The sequence below is a fragment of the Pangasianodon hypophthalmus genome, chromosome 5 (genome assembly GCF_027358585.1).
Source record: "Pangasianodon hypophthalmus isolate fPanHyp1 chromosome 5, fPanHyp1.pri, whole genome shotgun sequence".
Classification (NCBI taxonomy): Eukaryota; Metazoa; Chordata; class Actinopteri; order Siluriformes; family Pangasiidae; genus Pangasianodon; species Pangasianodon hypophthalmus.
The window spans coordinates 5965276-5986681 of NC_069714.1; the positions used below are offsets into that span (position 1 = coordinate 5965276).

The 21406-nt window shown below is 40.5% G+C and overlaps 1 protein-coding gene across 2 annotated transcripts in view; it reads right to left on the bottom strand.

Moving 5' to 3' along the window:
* Positions 1-1470: 1470 nt before the first annotated feature.
* The window catches only part of arhgap15 (Rho GTPase activating protein 15), a 41438-nt gene continuing 21502 nt past the window's right edge, over positions 1471-21406 (bottom strand). For both annotated transcript variants that reach the window (XM_026928149.3, XM_026928148.3), the window contains 8 exons: positions 19655-19753; positions 18152-18290; positions 17569-17691; positions 15853-15951; positions 15677-15754; positions 15195-15329; positions 8529-8634; positions 1471-2755 (listed from right to left, as the gene is read on the bottom strand). In XM_026928149.3, coding sequence (XP_026783950.3) covers positions 2572-2755; positions 8529-8634; positions 15195-15329; positions 15677-15754; positions 15853-15951; positions 17569-17691; positions 18152-18290; positions 19655-19753 — 963 coding nt within the window. In that variant the 3' untranslated portion in view covers positions 1471-2571. The remainder of the gene's footprint in view (positions 2756-8528; positions 8635-15194; positions 15330-15676; positions 15755-15852; positions 15952-17568; positions 17692-18151; positions 18291-19654; positions 19754-21406) is intronic.

A 21406-nucleotide genomic window follows, 5' to 3' on the forward strand; every position in this document is an offset into this window, starting at 1 on the left:
AGACACCCATTTCCATGAAGCTCTGCCAAGAGGGTTGGGAAAACAAAAGTGTGTGTTGAGTGTGAGGTGGAGGGGCGGGGGTTCTCCAGAGCGCAGTGGTCTCCGGTTAGAACATGAAATCGTTAGACGTGAAGCATCTTGGCTCGCCTAGGGAAAACACGAAGCCCACAGTCTCCATCTCATCCTGAAGTCTGCGTGGCGTCGACTGGTCTTTCACACGGCCCTGACGTTTACAGGGCACCATGATGTGTTCCGTTTTCTTATTGCTTTTGCGTGCCCAAAAATTTATGATGTATTCATTTTTTTAGCCACATGAGTGATGCTTATAGGTTCATGATTTGCGTTTGCAGGTCAGTATTGCTTTTGGCCAGAAATGTCCAGCCAAGAATATGTATAAAAGGTGTTGAAACTGTATGTATGTATATTTATACAGCTGTCTTTCAACACCACATTCCGGATATGGAAAATGTATATTCTGTAAGAAAGATTTGCATAATTATTAAAGCTCCTATTGAGGTGTATTAGTCCAGTATTATGTCTGTCCAAAGAAACCAGAAGAAAAAAGAAACTTTCAGTCAGCACTTGAAGCCAGTATAGTGTAATCGAATGTATGTACTAATATTCCAAGCAGAATGTCTCGCAGAGTGCATGTGAGATCAGCAGGAGCACTATTTGACATTATTCTCCATTATATTTAGATAGCACATAGCAGATAGCACATAACATCCAACCTTGTTTTTGTTTTGCTTGTGGTGAGTAACATGTAGCAGTGGCTGTCCCAGCGGTCTGATCGTGCTCATTTCAGATCTAGAGATAACTGGCACTGCCAGGAAGGTCACTCCAAGCATCCAGATCATTTCTCCCTCTTATTTCCACAATGGATTTTCTGAAACTTGCAAGCTCGCATATCTGGTTTGTGTCGCCCCTCCCCCTCGCTCTCCAATCCCCTTCATCGTTACTCGACTCAATGCCAAAAAGTGAAGTGTCTGATTTAGAGCGCTGGCTCTCCACGTAATTACAGACTCCGTCTTATCTCTGGGATGGAATAAAAAACACATTCATGCAGAGCGTCTCGGCGTTGGCTTGCGGAGAGTGAATAAAAAGACACCGCTGTTAGGGAATTGGAGAGGACTTTTGGCAGTTTGATTAGAAACCGATGTGATTGTGGCCGTTGCATATTCGCTGTGGCAGTTCTGAAGATCACTGGAACTATTTTCACAACAGCATGCCGATTCAGAGGATGCATATAACTGGCTGAAAAGCTAGTGGGGTTTTAACTTGGTTGACCAATATATTATTTCCAAACTCCAACAAAAACATGTAATCCAAAATGTAAAAAAATAAATAATTAAGAAGTGATGCATGTAATCAGTATATAAAATGTTTCTAGCTTTCATTGTTTAGTTGTTCATTGTACCTGAAGAAATATACAGCTGGCACTGCATGTAAACATAATTGAAAAGACAAAGGAAAAAGATAACTTTTTATTTACAAGAGTACACAAGTCTTTATGACACAGTGTCAAAAAAAAACATTTTCTGACCTACACATTGAAAAGTCAAAACTGATCAGGAAAACATGACATAGCTCAGAATTAACCTTAAGTGCCCAAAGCACACAAACGCCCCCCACCCCATACACACACACACACACACACACACACACAAGCACACAATTTTCTCTCCAATTTGGTCTTGCAAATTCCCACCCACTACCTAACTCTCCGCTGTCATGTGATAGGACCATGCAGGTTGCTTCCTTCATGTAGCCAACCTGTGCATCATTTAAACTGCTGCTCCTGCTGCATCGCGGGGAAGCGTAACACACTTGTAGGAAAGTCAGCATGATCTGGGCTTGTTCAGAAATAAAAAATAAGCACGAACAGAAATAAGCCCTTTGTATAATAGTAGCAATGTTAGAGAAATTATTTAAAACATGAAGAAAAGGAGTTTGGAATTGTTTGTCTGGATAAATAAGAACAACATGGAATGTTGTTCTTCAGAGTGAGCTTGAGGTAAAAAAAAAAAATAAAAAAATAATAATAAATAATTTTTTTTCCCCTGTCTGTTAGCACGTATGATAGCTATACAAGTCACTGTACGAGGGTCCAGGCATGTAGGCTGTACATTTGCTGTCCTGTGAATTTTACATAAAGCTACAGCACCATCCTAATATTCGTTTTATATTGCTGAAGCTTAGAGATTTTAATAAAACAAAAATTTCACACTGTCGGAATTTTGGCTCTGTTTGGTCACAGTGGTACTAAATTGTCTGGAGGTGACATTGGTGCATGTTTTCAAGAACACTGTTCTCAATTCACAACCACAGAGTTCTTTTACATTGTATGATTTTCGTATCGATGATAAACTCAAGGCAAAAATCACACAAAGTAAACCCGGCGTACGACTTCACTAACGCCGGAATATGAAGTGCAACAAGAGGAACCACGTTTGCTCAGAGAGCAAAGTCCTGCAAGTTCCTGTTATCTTTACTTTATTGTCTCCTTTTCATGAAAAATAAATGTGCATGTAGTCCTGTCATAAAATAACTCCTTTTATATTTAAGCACTTGTTACTTGGTTTCTGGTCCAAAGATCTCCACACATTCAATGAGCATGAATTCCACTATCTGGTTCTGGTACAGCATGTTGACAGCCATGTTCCCCACATCCAGCTCAGGCCACATGAGAGTCGGTCCAAAAACAATGCTGATGCCTTGGCTCGACATGAGGTTTTGCCGTGACTTTGTCAAAACTCTGCAAAGAGAAACGGAAAAGTGGCGTGTTAAAGAATGCGACAGAATATTTCATCAATGCATTAGTATCGAGGTAGTACAGAGCTGTTATTGGTCTTGCCATACATTTGCTAATGTGCTGTATAGACCATTGTAAAATGTGCCCCGGGGCATCTGAGATGGCTAGAGGACAAATTGAGGACTTGAACTTAGTCTTTTGGAGGTATCTATAGAGACTTTATGTATGATCGCTGAGAGCTGAGGTTTGGCTGGAACACACAAACAGTCGCTACTGGGGTACCAGAGGGCTCCCAGGACGAGTCAGGACAGAGCCTTCAAGCTCTGTAATGGGATGAAGCCTGGAAAAAGAGGGTGGGACTGTGGCTGAAGGCGATACTCCAAGTTGTCAATGGGATCATGACTAAGAGCTCTGAGGTGGACTGGAGGCTTTAACATTCTGAAAAAAAAATGTGTCTTGTGGCTTTTCAGTGGCAAAAATGTTTTGTACTCTCTACGGTTGCGTGTAGTCAGGATGATACTGTGAACGCTCAGTAGTAAGAAACAAACTGTCCATAGAAGTGCTACATATTTCCACAGATTCACTCATCAATCGTCAACTGATGTTCTGTATGTTCTGCAAATAATGAGCCTAATGACAGAGACGAGTAATGATATGGCAGTTCATGACCTGTTTTGGTGTGTTCCTGCACTATAGAGACCCATTTAATCGGAGCAACATAACCTAAAAGGGCAGCCCAAGCACTTCCAATAATTCCCCCCTTTAATGCGTATAATTAACCTCGGCCATTTCGTTTCCCTTGTACATCATAGCCAGACACTCGTCCTGCCACCAGCATTTTAACCTAATTAGCACAGTGTGATGTAAGGATCTTGGCTGCCATTGCTAATGGCTCGCTAATGATCTTAAAGAGGGAAAGACTTCATTTCCGAAGTGATTTTTTAAAAGGTTTAATATGAAGCTTTTTTCTCTTCCTAATCCTGTAGTATTTTTTCTGTAATTATTTCATTATGTTATCCCTGTACCATCATTGCCCCTACACAATTTGCATTCATTGTAGCTGAATTAAATTAATATGGTGACCAAGCTTTAATTAGTTCATTACTGCTGGATGAGCACTGTAATAATTTATTGTACTTGATGTAACAGAAATACCATACCAGCAGGTATAAGTTGTTTTTTCATCATAAATTTGAAATAGAAAAGGCACCAAAATGTAGGCCACAACAATATTCTATTGAAATGTGTACTTTTGCTCATAGTAACATTAGCCAGTTATATATGTTAGCTTATAGCAGATTGCCCTCATTAGACTATTTCAGTTGACCGAAGCTTCAAGAGGGAGGACCAGCTTGACCGGGGGTGACTGCGCTGCGCTCGATCGAATCATAGATACCCCGCATGAAAGGCAACAAGCGCTACTCAAGATGCCAATGGTTATTAATTAGCATCTTGTTTGTGAACAGTACTTGACATGAAATGGAGGACAGCACACAATTGCCCCTGTCCTTCCCCCGCCTAGGAAGCTCTTGCTAATTGGGTCAGCCTCGTTCAGTCCTTGAGGACGAGACGAATAATAAATTAGCAGTGGGATGGGGCGCAGGAGAAGAGGCATCACTCCAAGCTTTAAATTATGTCATTAGTAAAACATGGCCTTAAATGTGAACGGACCAGACAGTATCACTGAGTAGACTTGTCTGGCTTAGTTTAAATAGTATTTTTGGCTTGGTTTAATGATAAATTTGCTTGTTTTGGTTTCTAAAATCTAGATTTTATAGGATCTATATTATGATCTACACTGACTGGTGACTTTATTAGGAACACCATACTAAACTTTGCTCTCAGAACAACCTCAATTCTTTGTATTGTTGATTCCACAAGGTGTTGGAAAGATTCCTTTGAAATTCTGTTCCATGTTGATATGATTGCAAATCTTCCGTCCCAAAGGTGCTCCACTGGAGGCAGATATGGTGACTGGGGAGGCCAGTGAAATACACTGAACTCATTGATATATTCGTGGTTAGAGATAGCGTATTCTTTGCGACTTAGTGCATTATCATGCTTGAAGTAACCTTTATCTGATAGGGAACCTGTGGTCATAAAGGGATGCACGTGGTCAACGGCAATACTCAAGATAGGCCGCGGTATTCAAGCGATGCTCGATTGGTATTAAGGGGCCCAGTGTGTTCCAAGAAAACATTCCCCACACCATTACACCACCACCCTGACCTTTTGACACAAGGCAGGTTGTGTAAATGGATTCATTCATTTTGACCCTAGCATCTGTGTGCCTCAGCAGAACCCGAGATTCATCAGACCAGGTGACGTTTTTCCAATCTTCAGCTGTCCAATTTTGGTGAGCCTGTGCCCATTGTAGCCTCAGATTCCTGTTCGTACCCTGACAGGAATGGAGTCTGGTGTGGTTCAACATGTTGTGCATTCTGAGATGCTTTTTAGCACACCATGACTGTAAAGAGTGGTTATTTGAGTTACCACAGCCTTCATGTTAGCTTGAACTAGTCTGGCCATTGTCATCTGACATCTTTCTTCAACAAGCTGATTCTAACCGTAGAACTGCTGCTCACCGGATGTTTTTTTGTTTTTCTCACAATTCTGTGTGAACTTGACAGGCTGTTGTATGTCAAAATCCAAGGAGATCAGCACTTTCTGAAATACTCCATCTAGCCCATCTGGCAGCAACAGCCATGCCCTGATCAAAGTCACTGAGATCCCATTTTTTCCTATTTCTAATGTTTGATGTGAAAAATAACTGAAGCTGGTGAGTGTGCCTGGTGAGTGTATTTCCCATTTCTTTTCCTTGTTCACACATGATGGACTGAATTTCATCTAAATGTCTTTGTAAACATAGGTGATCTTTAAAAGAGTTTTTATTCTTTTAAAAGCATAGGCTATTTATTTATAATAAGCATTTTTAGAAAGCATAGGATTCTGAAGCAAAATTCAGGTCCAAAAATTGTGTCCTATGAGAAATTGACTTTCAACCAACGTGAAGAAAAAAATTCATTCACTAACCTGTTGTATGATTTGAGCCTGTTGTATGATTTGGGGGACCTTGCATATGCAACCCAGCAACCCAGCAAATCATTAGAGCCAAAAGGGCATGTTCTATTGGGAGAGGTTGGAGGCGGGGGAGGCTCATCAATCTGAGATGAGTCCTCCAGCCCTCCTGTGCAGGGTGGTAAATATGCAGAAGGGTAAAGTGGGATGGAACACCCCTTCTGGGAGATGGAGACTAGCCATATGGCCTAGTGCTTTTTTGTAATATTCTTTCTGACTTTCTTTAGTATTATTTCAGTGCAGATTTCATTCTGCATGGTGTTTTAGTTAAAAGTGCTATATAATATGTTTAGCATCCAGTGTGATCCAAAATGTGTATCTTTCTTCAAAAGAATTGGCTCTTCTGGAGAAGTTGTAAAGTATGTTTTTTGCAAACAAGGATGTATCATCACATGTATCCTCTAACAAATGTTGTTATTTTTCTGGCCTTTTCATTTGCTAACAACATTCCTTCTCCATTTGAGACATCAAACCCAGATGGGAGACGAACAGTTTTTTTTTTATTTTAACTTTGCTGATCAGCTTGCTCTGGCCACAAAGGTCGATCCAGGTTTCTCTAGCACAAAAAGGAACCTTGAATTACCAACAAAAATGCCAAAACCTACCATCTTTTAAATCACTTGCGGCAAATGGGAAATATGAGTGGCGGTGACAAAAACACCCACAAGAAGAGACGTAAATAGCATGGCTGAGCGAATGCAAGCTTGAGAGAGCCGGTTGCCTTGACCACATCATCACAATGCGAATACACAACTGCTTTATTGAACACAGGCCCCAATGGGCCAGAGGAAAACGGGAACATTGGTTCCACACGGGCATACCACGCGCCCACAACAAAGGGCCCTCGACTTCATAAGGCTCTCAGCCACTCCTCGACCGAGCCGAGCCAAGGAGAAAATGTAGCCCACAACACAGGCATAGCTGCAAGGGATTCTGGGTCACACTTAGCTGCTGCATACCTGTTTTGCTAAAGAAATACTTTCTCAAAAGTCCAATGTGATAAACAATGAAGGAAAGAGAGATGATGGGAAGCAGTTTGGCTGAGTTCTAACTTGTTCCTGTTGGCTTCAAATTGGTATTAGAGGTTTTTGGTTACAGCAGACTTGAAACTATGCTCAAGTTACTATTACTTTGATTGGAGTTTCCAGATTTATAGATTGAGGAGGCTGTTTTTGTTTGTGTGTTTGCAATTGCAGCCAAACCATTTAGCATTTAAGGCTTTACAAATGAAGGGAAATTTTGCATCTTTATTGACAGTTAGACTTGGAATGGTGACATGCCAGCCGAATAACTACAGTGAAAACATGCATTCAGACTTCATTTGCTACTAAAAGTTTCCAAACAAGATTCAAATGTTACTTATTCACTCAAATGAATCATTGATTTAGCGCTAATATTTCCCTAGAGCTTCATCTGAATAAACACACACTCTTCAGATTTAATATTATTGTGCACATAATGACCATTGGATTATCTGTCCTGAGATTTAAAAAAAAAAAGTGAAGCGAACATTCTGTTTAATACTGTTTAACCACACATTCCTTGCACTTACTCAACTCGGAGAAAGCTGTTCTCAGAGCAAGAGGTGGGGGAAAAAAAGCAGTTAGAAGAATAAAACTTCCAAAGTGAGAGTTATGTATGAACCACATCAGTTGCTTTGGGTGTGGCCCCACAATGCAGAGAGGCCCAACATTCTCCATGTACACTAATGCTACTAGAGACGCCTGGTAGTATACAGCTAAGGGGAAAGGACAGACTTGGTGGCACTGCAGGGATTTTCAGCACCACCACAAGTCCCACTATAACAGCAAGTCAGTCAGCAAAATAAAAGTTCAACGGATTACGGTCTGCTTTCAAAGAATTAATGGCTTTATGTGTGTGCCTCGTGTATGACTGCAGTAGTTTGGAATGTAAATTGCATTGCGCTAATAGTCTTTTTGGACTGTTCATTAACACGTGAAATTTGGCTTCAAATACGGTGACTAACTGGACACGTCTTGTGCTACAATCATGCAGATCACGGGACAAATCTATTTTCATATTAGACTGTCTCATCCGTCTGTTGTGTTATTCTGAGGCTCAATATGCTCATTAATATGCATTTTTGGGTGAAGACAACAATAATAATAATAGGCAAGTACAATTCGGTAGTTGTGGAATAATTCTTCATACTGTTTAGTTTAAGCCAGTTATGACAGCGGCGCTAAAGTAAAAATTCACCCTTCATCTCACCTGCTCAACCTGACATATGCAACCCAACAAACTTTATCACTAGAGCCAAAAGGGCATGTTCCATTGGGAGAGGTTGGAGGAGGGGGGAGGCTCATCAATCTGATCTGAGTCCTCTAGCCCTCCTGTGCAGGGTGGTAAATGTGCAGAAGGGTAAAGTGGGATGGAACACCCCTTCTGGGAGATGGAGACTAGCCATATGGCCTAGTGACTGTGCCAGCTATGTTAGCATGGACAGAGACTTGAGCGCTCCAGTTTGCATTTTTCTGTGCACAGGGCTTCTTCTTTCCTGGGGTATATAACCACACACCAAAATGGATAGTTTGTCTAATCACACTCATGGCTAAAATCGATTAGCGTTCTGTAATGGAGATGGACTGAGATTATATCAAAGCCGGTACAAGATTTCACTTTGTGAAGGACCTGATTGAATATAAAGGTTTAACAATGGTTTTGCTGTTTGACCGACCTCTGCAGGTGATGGAATAGCAGTTTCATGGTGTTATGGTTGGGTTTGGGGAGTTGATGGACCAGCTTCTTCAGCGCCTGCACCTTCTGCTTCTGCTCCTTAGTTTCTGTCGAGAAAAAAAAAGAGTTACATGATGTAGTATTAACTAGGGCTGGGTAATATGATGATACAGTATTGATATTGTGATAAAGTTACAATACACGTTTCTGAGATATCATAAGTTTTGTGATATCTTTTTGCAATTTAATAAGAGAGAAAATGTATTTTTTTATTTATTATTACAACCGTATTTGAATTATTAGAATTAGAATGAATTGCTTTTTCCTTTTTTAATAAAAAAATGCAACACTACTCTTTTGCTGGCAGATGATTAACAAACCTATATATCGTGATACATATTACGTATTGTAGAAATGCCTTCCAATTTCGTGATATGATTTTTTTTTTTTTTGTCATATCACCCCCCCCTGGTAATAACCCCAGTTACAACTGCAGCATCCATCTGAGCATAAAGTTTCTCAAAATGCTCAAATTTCTTTTAACTCGCTCACATGGTTAATTTCCCAGAGCACTACAGAATTCATATGAGAATAATGTATAATCTCTTTATCTTGCCATGTTTTAAATTGAAGGCATCAACTTGTAAGAACTCTTACATATCAGTATTAATCACCATGAAATACTGATTATTGTAGTCTTTCAGTGTGGTGCTCACTCATATATCTTTTCGTTGATGCTGTGGTGGTTGGTTAATGGCTCTTAGAGCCTGCGGTCCTTTAAAAGCTCTCGTGATGTAACACTAGCCTTAAGTGTTCACCTTTTGACCCTTCTACTCCTGGCATGTCAGATGGCTGGTAGCCTCATGAAACACTACTGAGAGGCCAACCTGCATGCTGTCCAGAACGCACAACAGCCCTGTTGACCTGTAGAGGTTTTTCTCTTTTCCATCTGTCATATGTCTGGCTGTTTTTCTGCACCTTCGGCATATTTATTGAATCGTTGGAAATCATTTAAAAAGGCGGATGTAAGTTAGTTAGCAGTTGCAAAGGAGATATGTTGAATGCTAGGATCAATAACTGTACATGCATGTAATAATATCTGCTATTACTCCAGCATCCGTTTTGAGAACAGGCCATCTGATCCCTAAGCAGATGTTTGGGAACAGCTTTTGCTTGCTGAGGAGCACCACCTGTGCATGTGTGTGTGTGTTTGTGTGTACACGGACATGCTGAGCCACTTATGGGCAGGTCAGATGCCTGCACCACATTAGCTGTTTTCCAGCTTAGTTCAAGACCTTTTCTGCAACAAGGGTTTATACACACAGACTGACGCAAAATAAAGATTTCCAGAGTTACAAAGTGCGGTGACTCCATGTATACTGACCTACATTTTTTAAATCTAAATTTTATAATGGTAGTGCCGACTGTAATGCAAAGCACAGGTTTATATTAATGCGCTCGTTCTAATACACTATCGTTTCTATAGTAACAGCTCATTCCCAGTGACTTGTATAGCGACCGGCACATAAATTAAGACTTACAGTATAATGAACATTTTAAAAAATGTGTTATTTAAAAATGTAGAATGTGTAATTGTTGACATGATGAAGCTTTCTGTGAGATGATGTTTATGTAATATTTAAGGAAGGAGTCTCCAGTGTCTTGCTGTTATTGGAAAATAATCAACGTAAGGGTGGTAACACTAACTCCGCTTCATGTCGGGCCACATCACACCACCATGTCATTGAGTTTTTTTTCAGCACACCTCATTGTGCTTTACAGAATTTCTTTACACTTTAGATGTATATAATAATTTTATTATGCCTGCTTGTGTGATGGAAAAGATCTGGCAGTAATCACACCACTGGTCTACTGTACTGCCCGGGATGCCCCCTGGGCACTAATGGAGCAGATGTCTCCATGTATTCACCGTGCTGGCACGGCCCTGGCTAGCAGATGCCCTTGTCAGATGCCAGGTTTTCCAATTAAGCACAGACAGGGAACAAGTTCTAGGACTGAGAGAGTGGCTATGACCCACTGCTATACGTGCCAACAGTGCAGTGTTTAGGTACAGATATAATGATGCAGCACACAGGCAGGCTTTGATTACAAGAAAAAAAAAAACTTTTGATTAGTAAAGTGTTGAGAAAGATGGGAGTGGCTGTTTATCATCATAATCCCCGTAAGACATGTTCTGATTCTTAAAAAAAGAAAAAAGCATTTAGACAAATTTTCTGCCTCTACCCAATCTGTGAAAGCCTCAACACTTATTTGGCTTTGACAACTGCATGGCAGTCGGCCTGTGAAATATTTAATCTAGTCATTATTGCTGGCATTATTGCTGTCATTAATTACTTTGCCTTTGGTGGTGAGCATATTGGAGATGGTCCCTCGTTCTGCATTGTGGACAGATGGTGCGGACAGTGTCATTAATATATAACAGAGTAAAAATGCCTGTATCTAAATCAGTGTGCACTTATACATCATGCTAGACTTTAGTCCTTACCCACAGTCCTCCCTGGCTGACATAAGAGGTGTAGGCTGAGCTGCAGTTACCTTTTTTGCTCGTACGTATGATTTATTTGCAGCATTGCCTCATCATGCGACATCAAAAATCAGCTTGCATGGACTAAATGTGCTTGTGAGGAAAGACAGATGACAGTACGCTATATAATCTATAAAAGATATATAATAGCATCCTTGGTTTGTTTGCAGTAGTGATGGATGTGGTAAACAGACCCATGTTCAGTTCTAAACAACTGAAAATAATCCAGTCACAAACACTGAGACCTACTTTGTTCAAATAAAGCTCGCTTCGGAGTCTAAGCTCATCTTGGGGCTTTTGTCTACTGACTTCTGTAAGCCCTGTCAAAGCAAATATTAGCACACTGCAAATAGTCCTGCAGGTTATGATTAAGATTTTAAATGTATCCCAATTGAATGCTTTGCTTTATGAATAACAAAGTCTTAGTGGATCAGCCGCTGTAATTTATTAAACATGAAAAACTCCTTGATGAAATATAGAGACTGGGAAGCATTTTATGCGTTTGAAAGTCTTTCTGCATGCCAGCTTTGCATGCCAATGAGTTCACACCAGAGAAATTAGGCAACCTTCATAGAAGGCATCGTTTTTAAGACTGGGCATAGTGAATAAAAATCTGAATAATTCTATGACATATTACAGCTCATATAGAGAGGTGTAGATTACACAGGAATAAGTAACGTTTTAACATATTCAGCATTGAATGAATGGTGACACGTAGACCGTCATCATGCTGCGGTATTTTCGTAGTATCTCCATGCTAACATGGAACAAAGGGAACTTGGGAGTACACACACACTTTAGTCAGATTCTCTGCGTGTCAACTCGAAGAACAAAACCTCAATTTGTCAGTGAGCACGCATTCACTGGGAACAACAAGGCACGCTTGTGTGCGAGACAGGTGGTGGGACAATGTCGCTAAGACACCAGGCAAGATGAATAATAGATTTGAGCCCATCATGAGCCAAGAACTGCTCGCTTGCCAACCTTTGCACTCCATGCACAGAATGAGGGAATGGAAAATTAGGCCAACTGTCTACCTGAGGAAAGGAAAGTCTAAATCGTGGACCAGGCGTAACAAATTTACAATTATATAAACACGTGTGACAGGGGTGTATTTCCAACATGAGTGGGATGATACGTCGGTAAACAATTGAGCAAAATTGTATTTAGGTCATTGTACAGGGACGTTCCATAACTATATTCAGGAAGCTTTGAGATGTAATGAGTAGGTCTATTATAAACAAAGTTATAGTAGTGCAAGAGCGCAACCACAGCCTGTTCCAATTACAGTGTGCTTTTGGGCATCGCTCCTAATTGAACCGACTATGATCCAAAGCGCTCTTCCAAAGACCTTTAGCTAATGCCACCCATTTAAAGGGCAGTCATGAGTAGGAGTGAGCTTGTTTTAATGATGCACTCTGGCCAATGTCACTATGAGAAACATATCCTTGTTCTATTGAATGATCATCAGCTGCCAGGTGAAAAAATTGTAAATGATATGTGGATCTGTAAGAGAGGAAAGTGAGTGAGTTGAAGCATGATCCAAACTCGTATGAGATGATAGTCATATGAAAGCAAACACAATCTCTTTCTCTCATCAGAGTTTGAGTTGGTATAATGAATCATGCAGAAATGGTTCTATGGCTTGTATGATTTTATAGTACTTTCTCTCGACTGTTTATTTGTCTTTGGTCTCTTTCCCTTCACAGCTACTGTCTTTCCCGTTTCTCCCCCAAAAGCTTTTGGTAGTAAAGTTCCATTTATCACGAAGTGTGTTGCAGGTTAAGCTAATTATACCTCCTGCTGTGATGTGCATTATACCATATTAATTAGTTGACTAAACATTATCTGTAAGTCATCAGGCGCCTCCACTCATTAAGCGAATGGGAGCGGTTTGCAGTATGAAGGGCTACATGCAGTGCAAAAAAATATTTTATTACCAAATAACCACATCACCTCAGGCTCGTTCTCCAGCCAAAGGGGAATACCAAGATGGGAATTCTGTAACAGTGTCTATGGGTCAGGATAGAATTTGTATTTTTAAAACTTAAGTTTGATCTGCCTACTGAATGTTTAATCTTACCTACTCTAAGAGAAATAGGATATAAGTATTCAGCATTTTTGCTGCATCTTTTGCCAAGCTTCAAGGAAATTAGGGGAAAATGAATTAAAACTTATGACATACATTCAACACCAAGGACTGTATTCATAGTTGTTGACTTAACTCCAAAAGTTGCATTAATATTTATTCCTATATATTCCTTACAGTCTACAGACCTGCCTAAGTCCATTTTCTGGGCGCACCTTTCGGATTACGAGTAGAAGCATCCAATACAGGGTTTTTCAATAGCACCTTTAAACCCCACAAAAAAAATCAGAGATAGAAAATGCAGACTTGGGGCTCGTGAGTGAAAGCACACAAGAGGAAAGCGGTTGCCCTGCCGTCCAGAGATCATCCCGACAATGCTACAGCCATCCACGGCAGGGAGACCAAGAGAGCACAATTGGCCATGTGTTCTGGGTGACAGGGACAGCATACTCTCCCCTGTCAATCACAGTTACACTAGCTGTGACCATCTGTGAGGTCATGTATGCCGAAGAGGGTAGATAGCGCTTTTCTCTGAGTGCCATGTGACACAGCATGAGTAGGAGTTCGAAAAGATGCGGCTGGCTGGCTTCATGTGTCTTGGGGGAAGCACATGTTAGCCTTCACCCTCCAGCATTGGTAACCTTCATGTGATAGGTGGGTGGGATTTGGCCAGGATGAAAATATGGAGAAAAAGGGGGAAAATAAAAGAAAGAAAGAAATGCATTTTTTTTTTGCTTTTCTTTGTTTTTGTTGAATTAATAAAATAATGCCAGTTGTGACCACGGTTAAAGGATAAGCTGACTCAGGGCTCATCTTCAACGCTTACAGCTGACTTTATGTAAGTGTAGTTTAACTTTATCCATTTAAAAAATTCAGTCTTCGAGATAAGCAATGTCTGTGATTATATAGTATTTGAACAGTACTTTTAACTGGACTTAATACTGTTCTTTGCTCGAGCTGATATGCTGATATCACGCAAGAAAAATGCGCTCGAGTTGAAGTTGTGCGTAATTGAGATATGTCTCCACTTTACTCAAATTCTATCTCGTGTGCATAGCTTGCATGTAACTTCTAAATAAATCTGTAGTTACATCTGAAGTCTGTGCAATTTCAGTATTAAATTAAATAGTTGTGTATCTACAGACTATTATCCTCCCTATGCTGAAGGAATAGCTCTAGCAAACATGAATGGAAACTAGCAGCCACCAGTTATGTCATAAGTGGTGGCTATATGGTTTCATTTACTGTTAACAGCGTTGGCACTTTTGACTGGACTGTTCCTTTAAAGTGGAAAAAAATTCTATTATAAACGCTTAGCAGTCAACGAGGCATGCTGAAATAAGAACATGCCATCTTATGAGGTAGAGTGCCCAAGAGAACCAGCATGGCGTCAGCTGGCCTGCTAATATGGGGCCCAGAGTTTGGCCTGCAGTGGTGTTGGGGGGTTCCATGTGATATTAAAGCTGATCTGGTGACAGTTTCAGTCTGCAGTTCAGGCTTTGGCTATGCCCTCTGGCCTAAGGAATTCCCCTGCTCCCCAAACAAGGGAACAGGACGGTTTGGGAAAACCAACCTCCCTGTCAAAGAGTGCCCCCTTTTGGCTAGCAGGTGTGACAGAATGACCATGAAGTATGGTCAGTCTGAAATATCATATTTTTACATGGCTTTATGCCAAGGATTTATGTGAAAAGTTTCCAGAATCAGCCGATATTAGAAATGACAAAACGGTTCTCAGGTTACAGGAACTCACAACCACTGGTCATTGTCTTTAGGTTTACTGTTGAAAGTTTATTTTTAATGGCTACATGCATGGAATAAGGCGCCACGAGGAATTCATCCTAAATGTTTCAATATGTGTTTGTAATTTCAACAAGAGTATTGAAATATATGTTTTAAAGGGAAAGATTCCAGGGAAGTAATTATGCTCTTTCAAAAACTTCCAGAATGGTGACCAGATTTCCCAAGAATTGTTATTTAACAGAACAGCACTGGTTTCCAATGATAGAAATGTGATAGAATGCAGTGTCACTTACTTATGGCCTCCACGAACATTTCGAAAAAGCGAAAGGGAAACAGAGGCTCTGGCAGTTCGCGGAAAAACATCTTTAGCGCACCAGTGATGACATGAATGTCCTCCCATTGGCTGTCGCCCAAATCCAGCTCCTCCTCTGGGGGGGAGAAAAGAACCAAACAGAAGGAGGAGGCAAGGAACAATTACAACATCAGTCTTTTGATGAGCAAATTAGAGAATGCTAATCATGATGTCAGTGTTCTTTTGTTCCTGCAGTAGGACACGAACCTGTTAATTTGCCCCTTGAGTACTCAGAGACATTGTTCTCTGTGTCTTTCATATGTACTGAAAATATCTTTGAATATCATACAGTGCAAAATACAATGAAAAATGAGCCTTTGGCAGAAAGACACGGCTGTAAATAGAAGAGACTGTGCATGTACTGAGAATTATACATACAGGCACGTCAAATAAAAAAGAAAAAGCTGTTTAAGTAAAAGGTACCTTGGTCAACTAGGAAGCGTAGTTTCTGAATAGTGGCCAGGTTGCCACTCACTCTGTATATGCCATCAGCCTCAAGCCCTATGAGAACAGGATTTTAAAAAATGATATGTTTATTATGGTGGGCTATTAATAATTGTGACACTATAATGATTGACTTTTCTCCAAAAGCTACATACCTCGTTTTTCCACTTCCTTGACACACAGCTGGACAAATTTGGGAACCGTGGTCCCTTCACGCTGACACAAAGTCAACATGTGACATCCAAAGACGCAATCTGCAAGACGACTTTTCTTTTAATCATTTCCATTGAACTTGGCATGCAGGGTTTCAAAAAGTAAAACACAATTTATTTAATGTCACTTAGTTTGAGCACTTTTCTGAAGCTGCCATCAGACGGACACGACCCTCAGTCCTGTGACACAGTTCTATCAAACTGCGACTGTCAATATGGAGTTACTCACAGTCTATTAACTTCCTCATCATTCGGCGTTTGAACTAATACTCGGCCAGCCAAGCGCTCCCCGAGGCTTATGGAACATCAAAGATGGCCTGCTCTCGTTTGAGCACTCAGCAAAGAGGGGGGGGGGAGGAGGAGTGGAGGCTGCGCTAAATGCATAAATGACTGCAAGCAAGCCACCTTTGCATATAAATTTCTATTCGCACCACTTACTGGAGAAATATATGGAGGTAGAGACCTTTTATTAAATAAATTACCCTTTAATGGTGTGCTTGCGATATGAAGGGGACAGAAGAGTAATATGGTAAGGGATCTTCTCCTAACTAGCTTGCCTTGGAGTTCTGCCAGTGCTGTCAGTTCAAGGGCCACCTGCGCTATTTCTTAATTCCAGACTACTTTTATTTATTCCTTCAGCATTGTCCTCTTTGATCATTAAAAAGGCCATAGAGGAAATGTCATTACCTTCAGCTAAGACTTCTAACTATGTCCCTTAATGTTGTGCAGAGTTTGTCATAGGATTAGGAAAAAATCAATTAATTAATACCCCAGAATTTCACATAGACATTAATGCTAGCAGCTTCTACCAGGACATTATGGTAGAAAACTTACTGACTGTTACATTACTGTTACTGTTAAATGTTCAATAGCCTTACAGATAGCTTCACTATATCAACGATTTCATGTATATATATTTAATCTGTTTATTACACTATATGGCCAAAAGTATGTGGAAACCTGACCAGCACACCCATATATGCTTGTTGAACATCCCATTCCAAAAACCATGGGCATTACTATGGAGTCAGTCTCCTTTGCTCTTCTGGGAAGTCTTTCTGCTACATTTTGGAATGTGTTTGTGGGAATTTGAGCATTAGTGAGATCAGGTACTGATGTTGGGTGAGGAGGTCTGGGGTTCAGTCAGTGTTCCAGTTCATCCCAAAGGTGTTCAGTGGGGTTGAGGTCAGGGCTCTGTGCAGGACACTCGAGTTCTTCCACTCCAACCTTCACACACCATGTCTTCATGGAGCTCGCTTTGTGCACAGGGGCATTGTCATGCTGGAACAGGTTTGGGCCTCTTAGTTCCAGTGAAGGGAAATTGTAATGCTACAGCATACAGAGATATTCTATACAACTGTGTGCTTCCAACTTTGTGGCAAGTTTCAGGAACGAACATATGTGGGTGTGATGGACAGGTGTCCACATACTTTTGGCCATATACTGTGTCTGCCGTAGAATGGCTGCCATATAAGTCCCTATGAATGAGTTGTTACTATACAAATGCTAACATATTAGAATAAGCACATTAATATATAAACCTGTGACTTGAATTACAGCCGACACTCATGTCAGAGCTGCTGTCATAGAAAATTAATCAGCACCGTCTGACCAGTCATCGCTGTGGTATAAATTATGTTAGACATTTTTGGGCTTCACCTTTAATGAGGCCTTTCTCCTGTAGTGTTTTCATGGAGGGCCGTCTGGAGATGAACTTCTTGAGGCGATTCTTCACGCCGTTCTTATCTGCACTGTCAGAGGCACTGTAGTTCAGCTTGAACACTGCCCACGTTATAAGAAGGAAACAAATTTTATTAACTGTGTCAGACTCTGTGAAAGTTGGTTTCTGTGTTATCTTTCAGCTTCTCATCATGAAAACATCTTGGAAAATTTAAAGGCTGATGTTTTAGACATTAGTGGATACACATCTGTGTTTTGTTATCCTAAATGACTATAATGTGTTTCTTTTTTTTTTAATTATAAGGAACTTCTCAAGAAAACAGTTATAACTAATGATTTCAGTGGATGCATCAGAGGTTACAAGTTCCTCATTTGTTTTCTTTTTTTTTTTTATAGCAGGAAGACATTTTAGCTTTTCACCTTCTAATACAATTCTCGGTAATGTATACTGTTGAACTCAAATGAAGGAGGCTTGAAAATAATAATGCTGTCTATCAAGAGGTCTTTAAAGAGGTCTTTGAATTTTTTTTTTTTCGTTCTGTCACTGACACACATTACTCACTGAGAGAGCGTCTGTTCTCTGATTTTGGCTCTTTGGCTTTGGATTTTGTTGAGTCATGGGCTCGTCTGGGCAGACACTCTGTGCTGCTGGACCTATGTAACGTGGCCTTTCCCCCGCCGGACTCTGCGTCTGCACTGGACTGTTAAAAGAAGACAAGCAGAATCAGTCAGAAGTGATTCAGCAGTGTAGTTCACCCTCTCTCAAAATGTCACACCACTGTGCAGGGGGGGGGCAACTTTTGATGAATTCTTCCTCTACACTCATTTTGGTGTGTCAGTATTTGTCATAGGTTTCATTAAGTTACTTAACTTGATTTAACCTTTGTTACTTCATAGCAGGTGCTGTGAGATAGGCAGGAACATTATTGCTCTGTTAAACCCATATTAGTTTTTTTGAACTAGATATATACTCACTGGCCACTTTAATAGGAACTGTGCCCCTGCTAATCAGCCAATTATGTGGCAGCAGTACAATGCATAACACTATCCAGGTACAGCTCTAAAGCTCCAGTTAATGTTCACATTAAAGAAAGGGGAAAATCTAATTTCAGTGACTTTGACCATGGCGTGGTTGTTGGTGGCAGAAGGGCTTGTTTAAGTCTTTCAGAAGCTGCTGATCTCCGGGGATTTTCACCCACAACAGTCTATAGAGTTTACACAGAATGGTGCAAAAAACTTCCAGTGAGTGGCAGTTCTGTGGGCGGAAATGACTTGTTAATGAGAGAGGTCAGAGTAGAATGGCCAGACTGGTTTAAGCTGACAGAAAGGCTATAGAAACTCAAATAAACACTCTTTACAATCACGGTGAACAGAAGAGCATCTCAGAATGAACAACAGGGTGAACCTTGGACAGGTGGACAGGCTACAACAGCAGAAGACCACATCAGGTTTGATTTCTGTAAGCCAAGAACAGGAATCTGAGACTACAGTGGGCACAGGATCACCAAAACTAGACAGATTGAAAATATATCTGCCTCAAGGTTCAACGTGTTGTGTGTCTCAGATGCTTTACTGCTTGCCGTGGTTGTAAAGAGTGGTTATTTGAGTTACTGTAGCCTTCCTGTCAGCTCAAACCAGACTGATCATTCTCCACTGACCTGTCATCAACAAATTATTTTCATCTTCAGAACTGCCACTTACTGGATGTTTTTTGTTTTTTGCACCATTCTGTGTAAACTATAGGGATTGTTGAGCATGAAAATCTTGGATCAGCATTTTCTGAAATATCTCACAAGTAAGAAGGGTTACAGAGGAAACTCCAGGCCAGTAAGTTCTGTAAGATCTATACACATCTGACAAAGAATTCTTGACGGTGCATACGTCTGAATTACATACTGGGAGTAACTTAGACTCTTTCTAATGTGTTCACTCACTCACTGAATGAATGTACAAATTATTTATGTATAGTGACGAGTCTTGTAATGAAGATGCAGTTTCAGGCACTAATAGCATATACTGAATTTCCCTTGAATTTTCTGAGCCGCACTGTAATAAAATGACTCACCGATCGGTCGGCTGTTTTTTTGATGGCATCGTGCCATTTACTGATTGTGGGGTAGTCGTCTGATTGCAGAAGCAGCTCCTCACCAGACCTTGTTGTTATCTGTGGATAATAAAGATTGCATACTTTTAAAATGAATACTTACTAAATGTTTCCGTAGCTAAATGATCAGATTATCATATGGCATCTCATGGAAATATTATCTCTCACTAGAATATCAAGAGAAATAAGCCATTTTAAGGTCATATGACTGTTGTTTGGTGGTGTGAATTGGCGTCAAAGTGTCATTGTGAAGATGTTATGACAGCATTGTAAGTAGCTGATAAGTGGGGTCACAGGCTTCGAGCTGGTAAAATCCTCAGGCTCAACCTGAGGAATCAGTCCTCTTATGTTGGGTCATGCATAGAATGGTTGTACAAGCCGGTGCACAGGGTACCAATACGCCATACCTTCCAATGCTCTGTGGAGTGTTTTTCACACACAGAACCGGAACATTATTGGCACATCATTCACTGGTGGTGTTCAGGCTTGCCATTATTCACAATTGCAGCCATCAAGCTGTACTTTTACACTTGCCATAAAACCTACCTTGCCATGTACCTGTTGAACATCCCATTCCAGATTTAGTCCCCCTTGTGCTGTTATAATAAGCTCCACTCTTCTGGGAAGGCTTTCCACTAGACCTTGGAGCATGGTTGTGGGGATTTGTATATTCAGTGATGGCTCCTTAGTTCTAGTCAATTGTGTGCTTCCAACTTTGTGGCAACAATTTGAGGAAGGAACGCATTTGGGTGTGATGCTCAGGTGTCCAGAAACTCTTGGCCATGTAACGTGATCTTAGAAATACAAGCTCCTCTTTTTGTTGTTTTTAGTTAGAATTACAGGAACATTTATGTAAAGTAGCCTATTAATAAATAGATGACTGCATGGTTGTTGATTTCAAATGCATCATTACATCTGTGCTATGCCATCATGGTAAAGGCTGAATAGGATGTGAGAAACGAATATACTCCCTCGGGCTCATCGCAGTTCGCATGATACCTTGCTAAATGCTGCCCTTGTTTTCTCTGAGAGCCGTAACTGCACATGGCACCGTCACACAGCATAACTGCCTTTCACAGAAAATCCTACCAAACACCCCTGCTAAGGTCAGCGTTGTCACATACCCTTGGAATTTCCTGATGCTTGCTGTTTGACACTGCATTCGTACAAAAGCGAGAATTGTTTTAACGTTGCTAGTATCTAAAAATACCAGATGGTATCACAGGGCATCTTGTTCTCTCCTAGTCCCTCTACATAGACATTGAAAGTTTGTGCCTTTTGGAAAGAAGCTTTTCTGATTTTGAGAGAGAATGGCAGATGGGATTGGAGCGGTCTCTTTGGGGATAGTGGGCATATACAGGGAATGATTTGGGGCAGAATGTCAGAATGGGTTTGCTAGATCTCCATTTTTAGATGTAGAACATGTGAGTGAGTGTGTTTGTTCTAAATCTCAGTCTGCCTATGGACATGAACATTATAGTTTGTGCAACTGCGGACTTCGAATTGGTGGGATAAAATATGTGCTCTAGTAAACCATGCACAAAAGAAGCTGAAATGTTTATGTATGTTTTTGTCCTTTCTTGTAAAATGAAATTGGCAGCTGTATCAATACTTAAATACACATCTGAGACCAATCAACCTTACAGTAATCATGAATCCAGAAAACTTGTTGCTATTCCAGCATAAAAAATTGAACATTATGCAAACCAACTC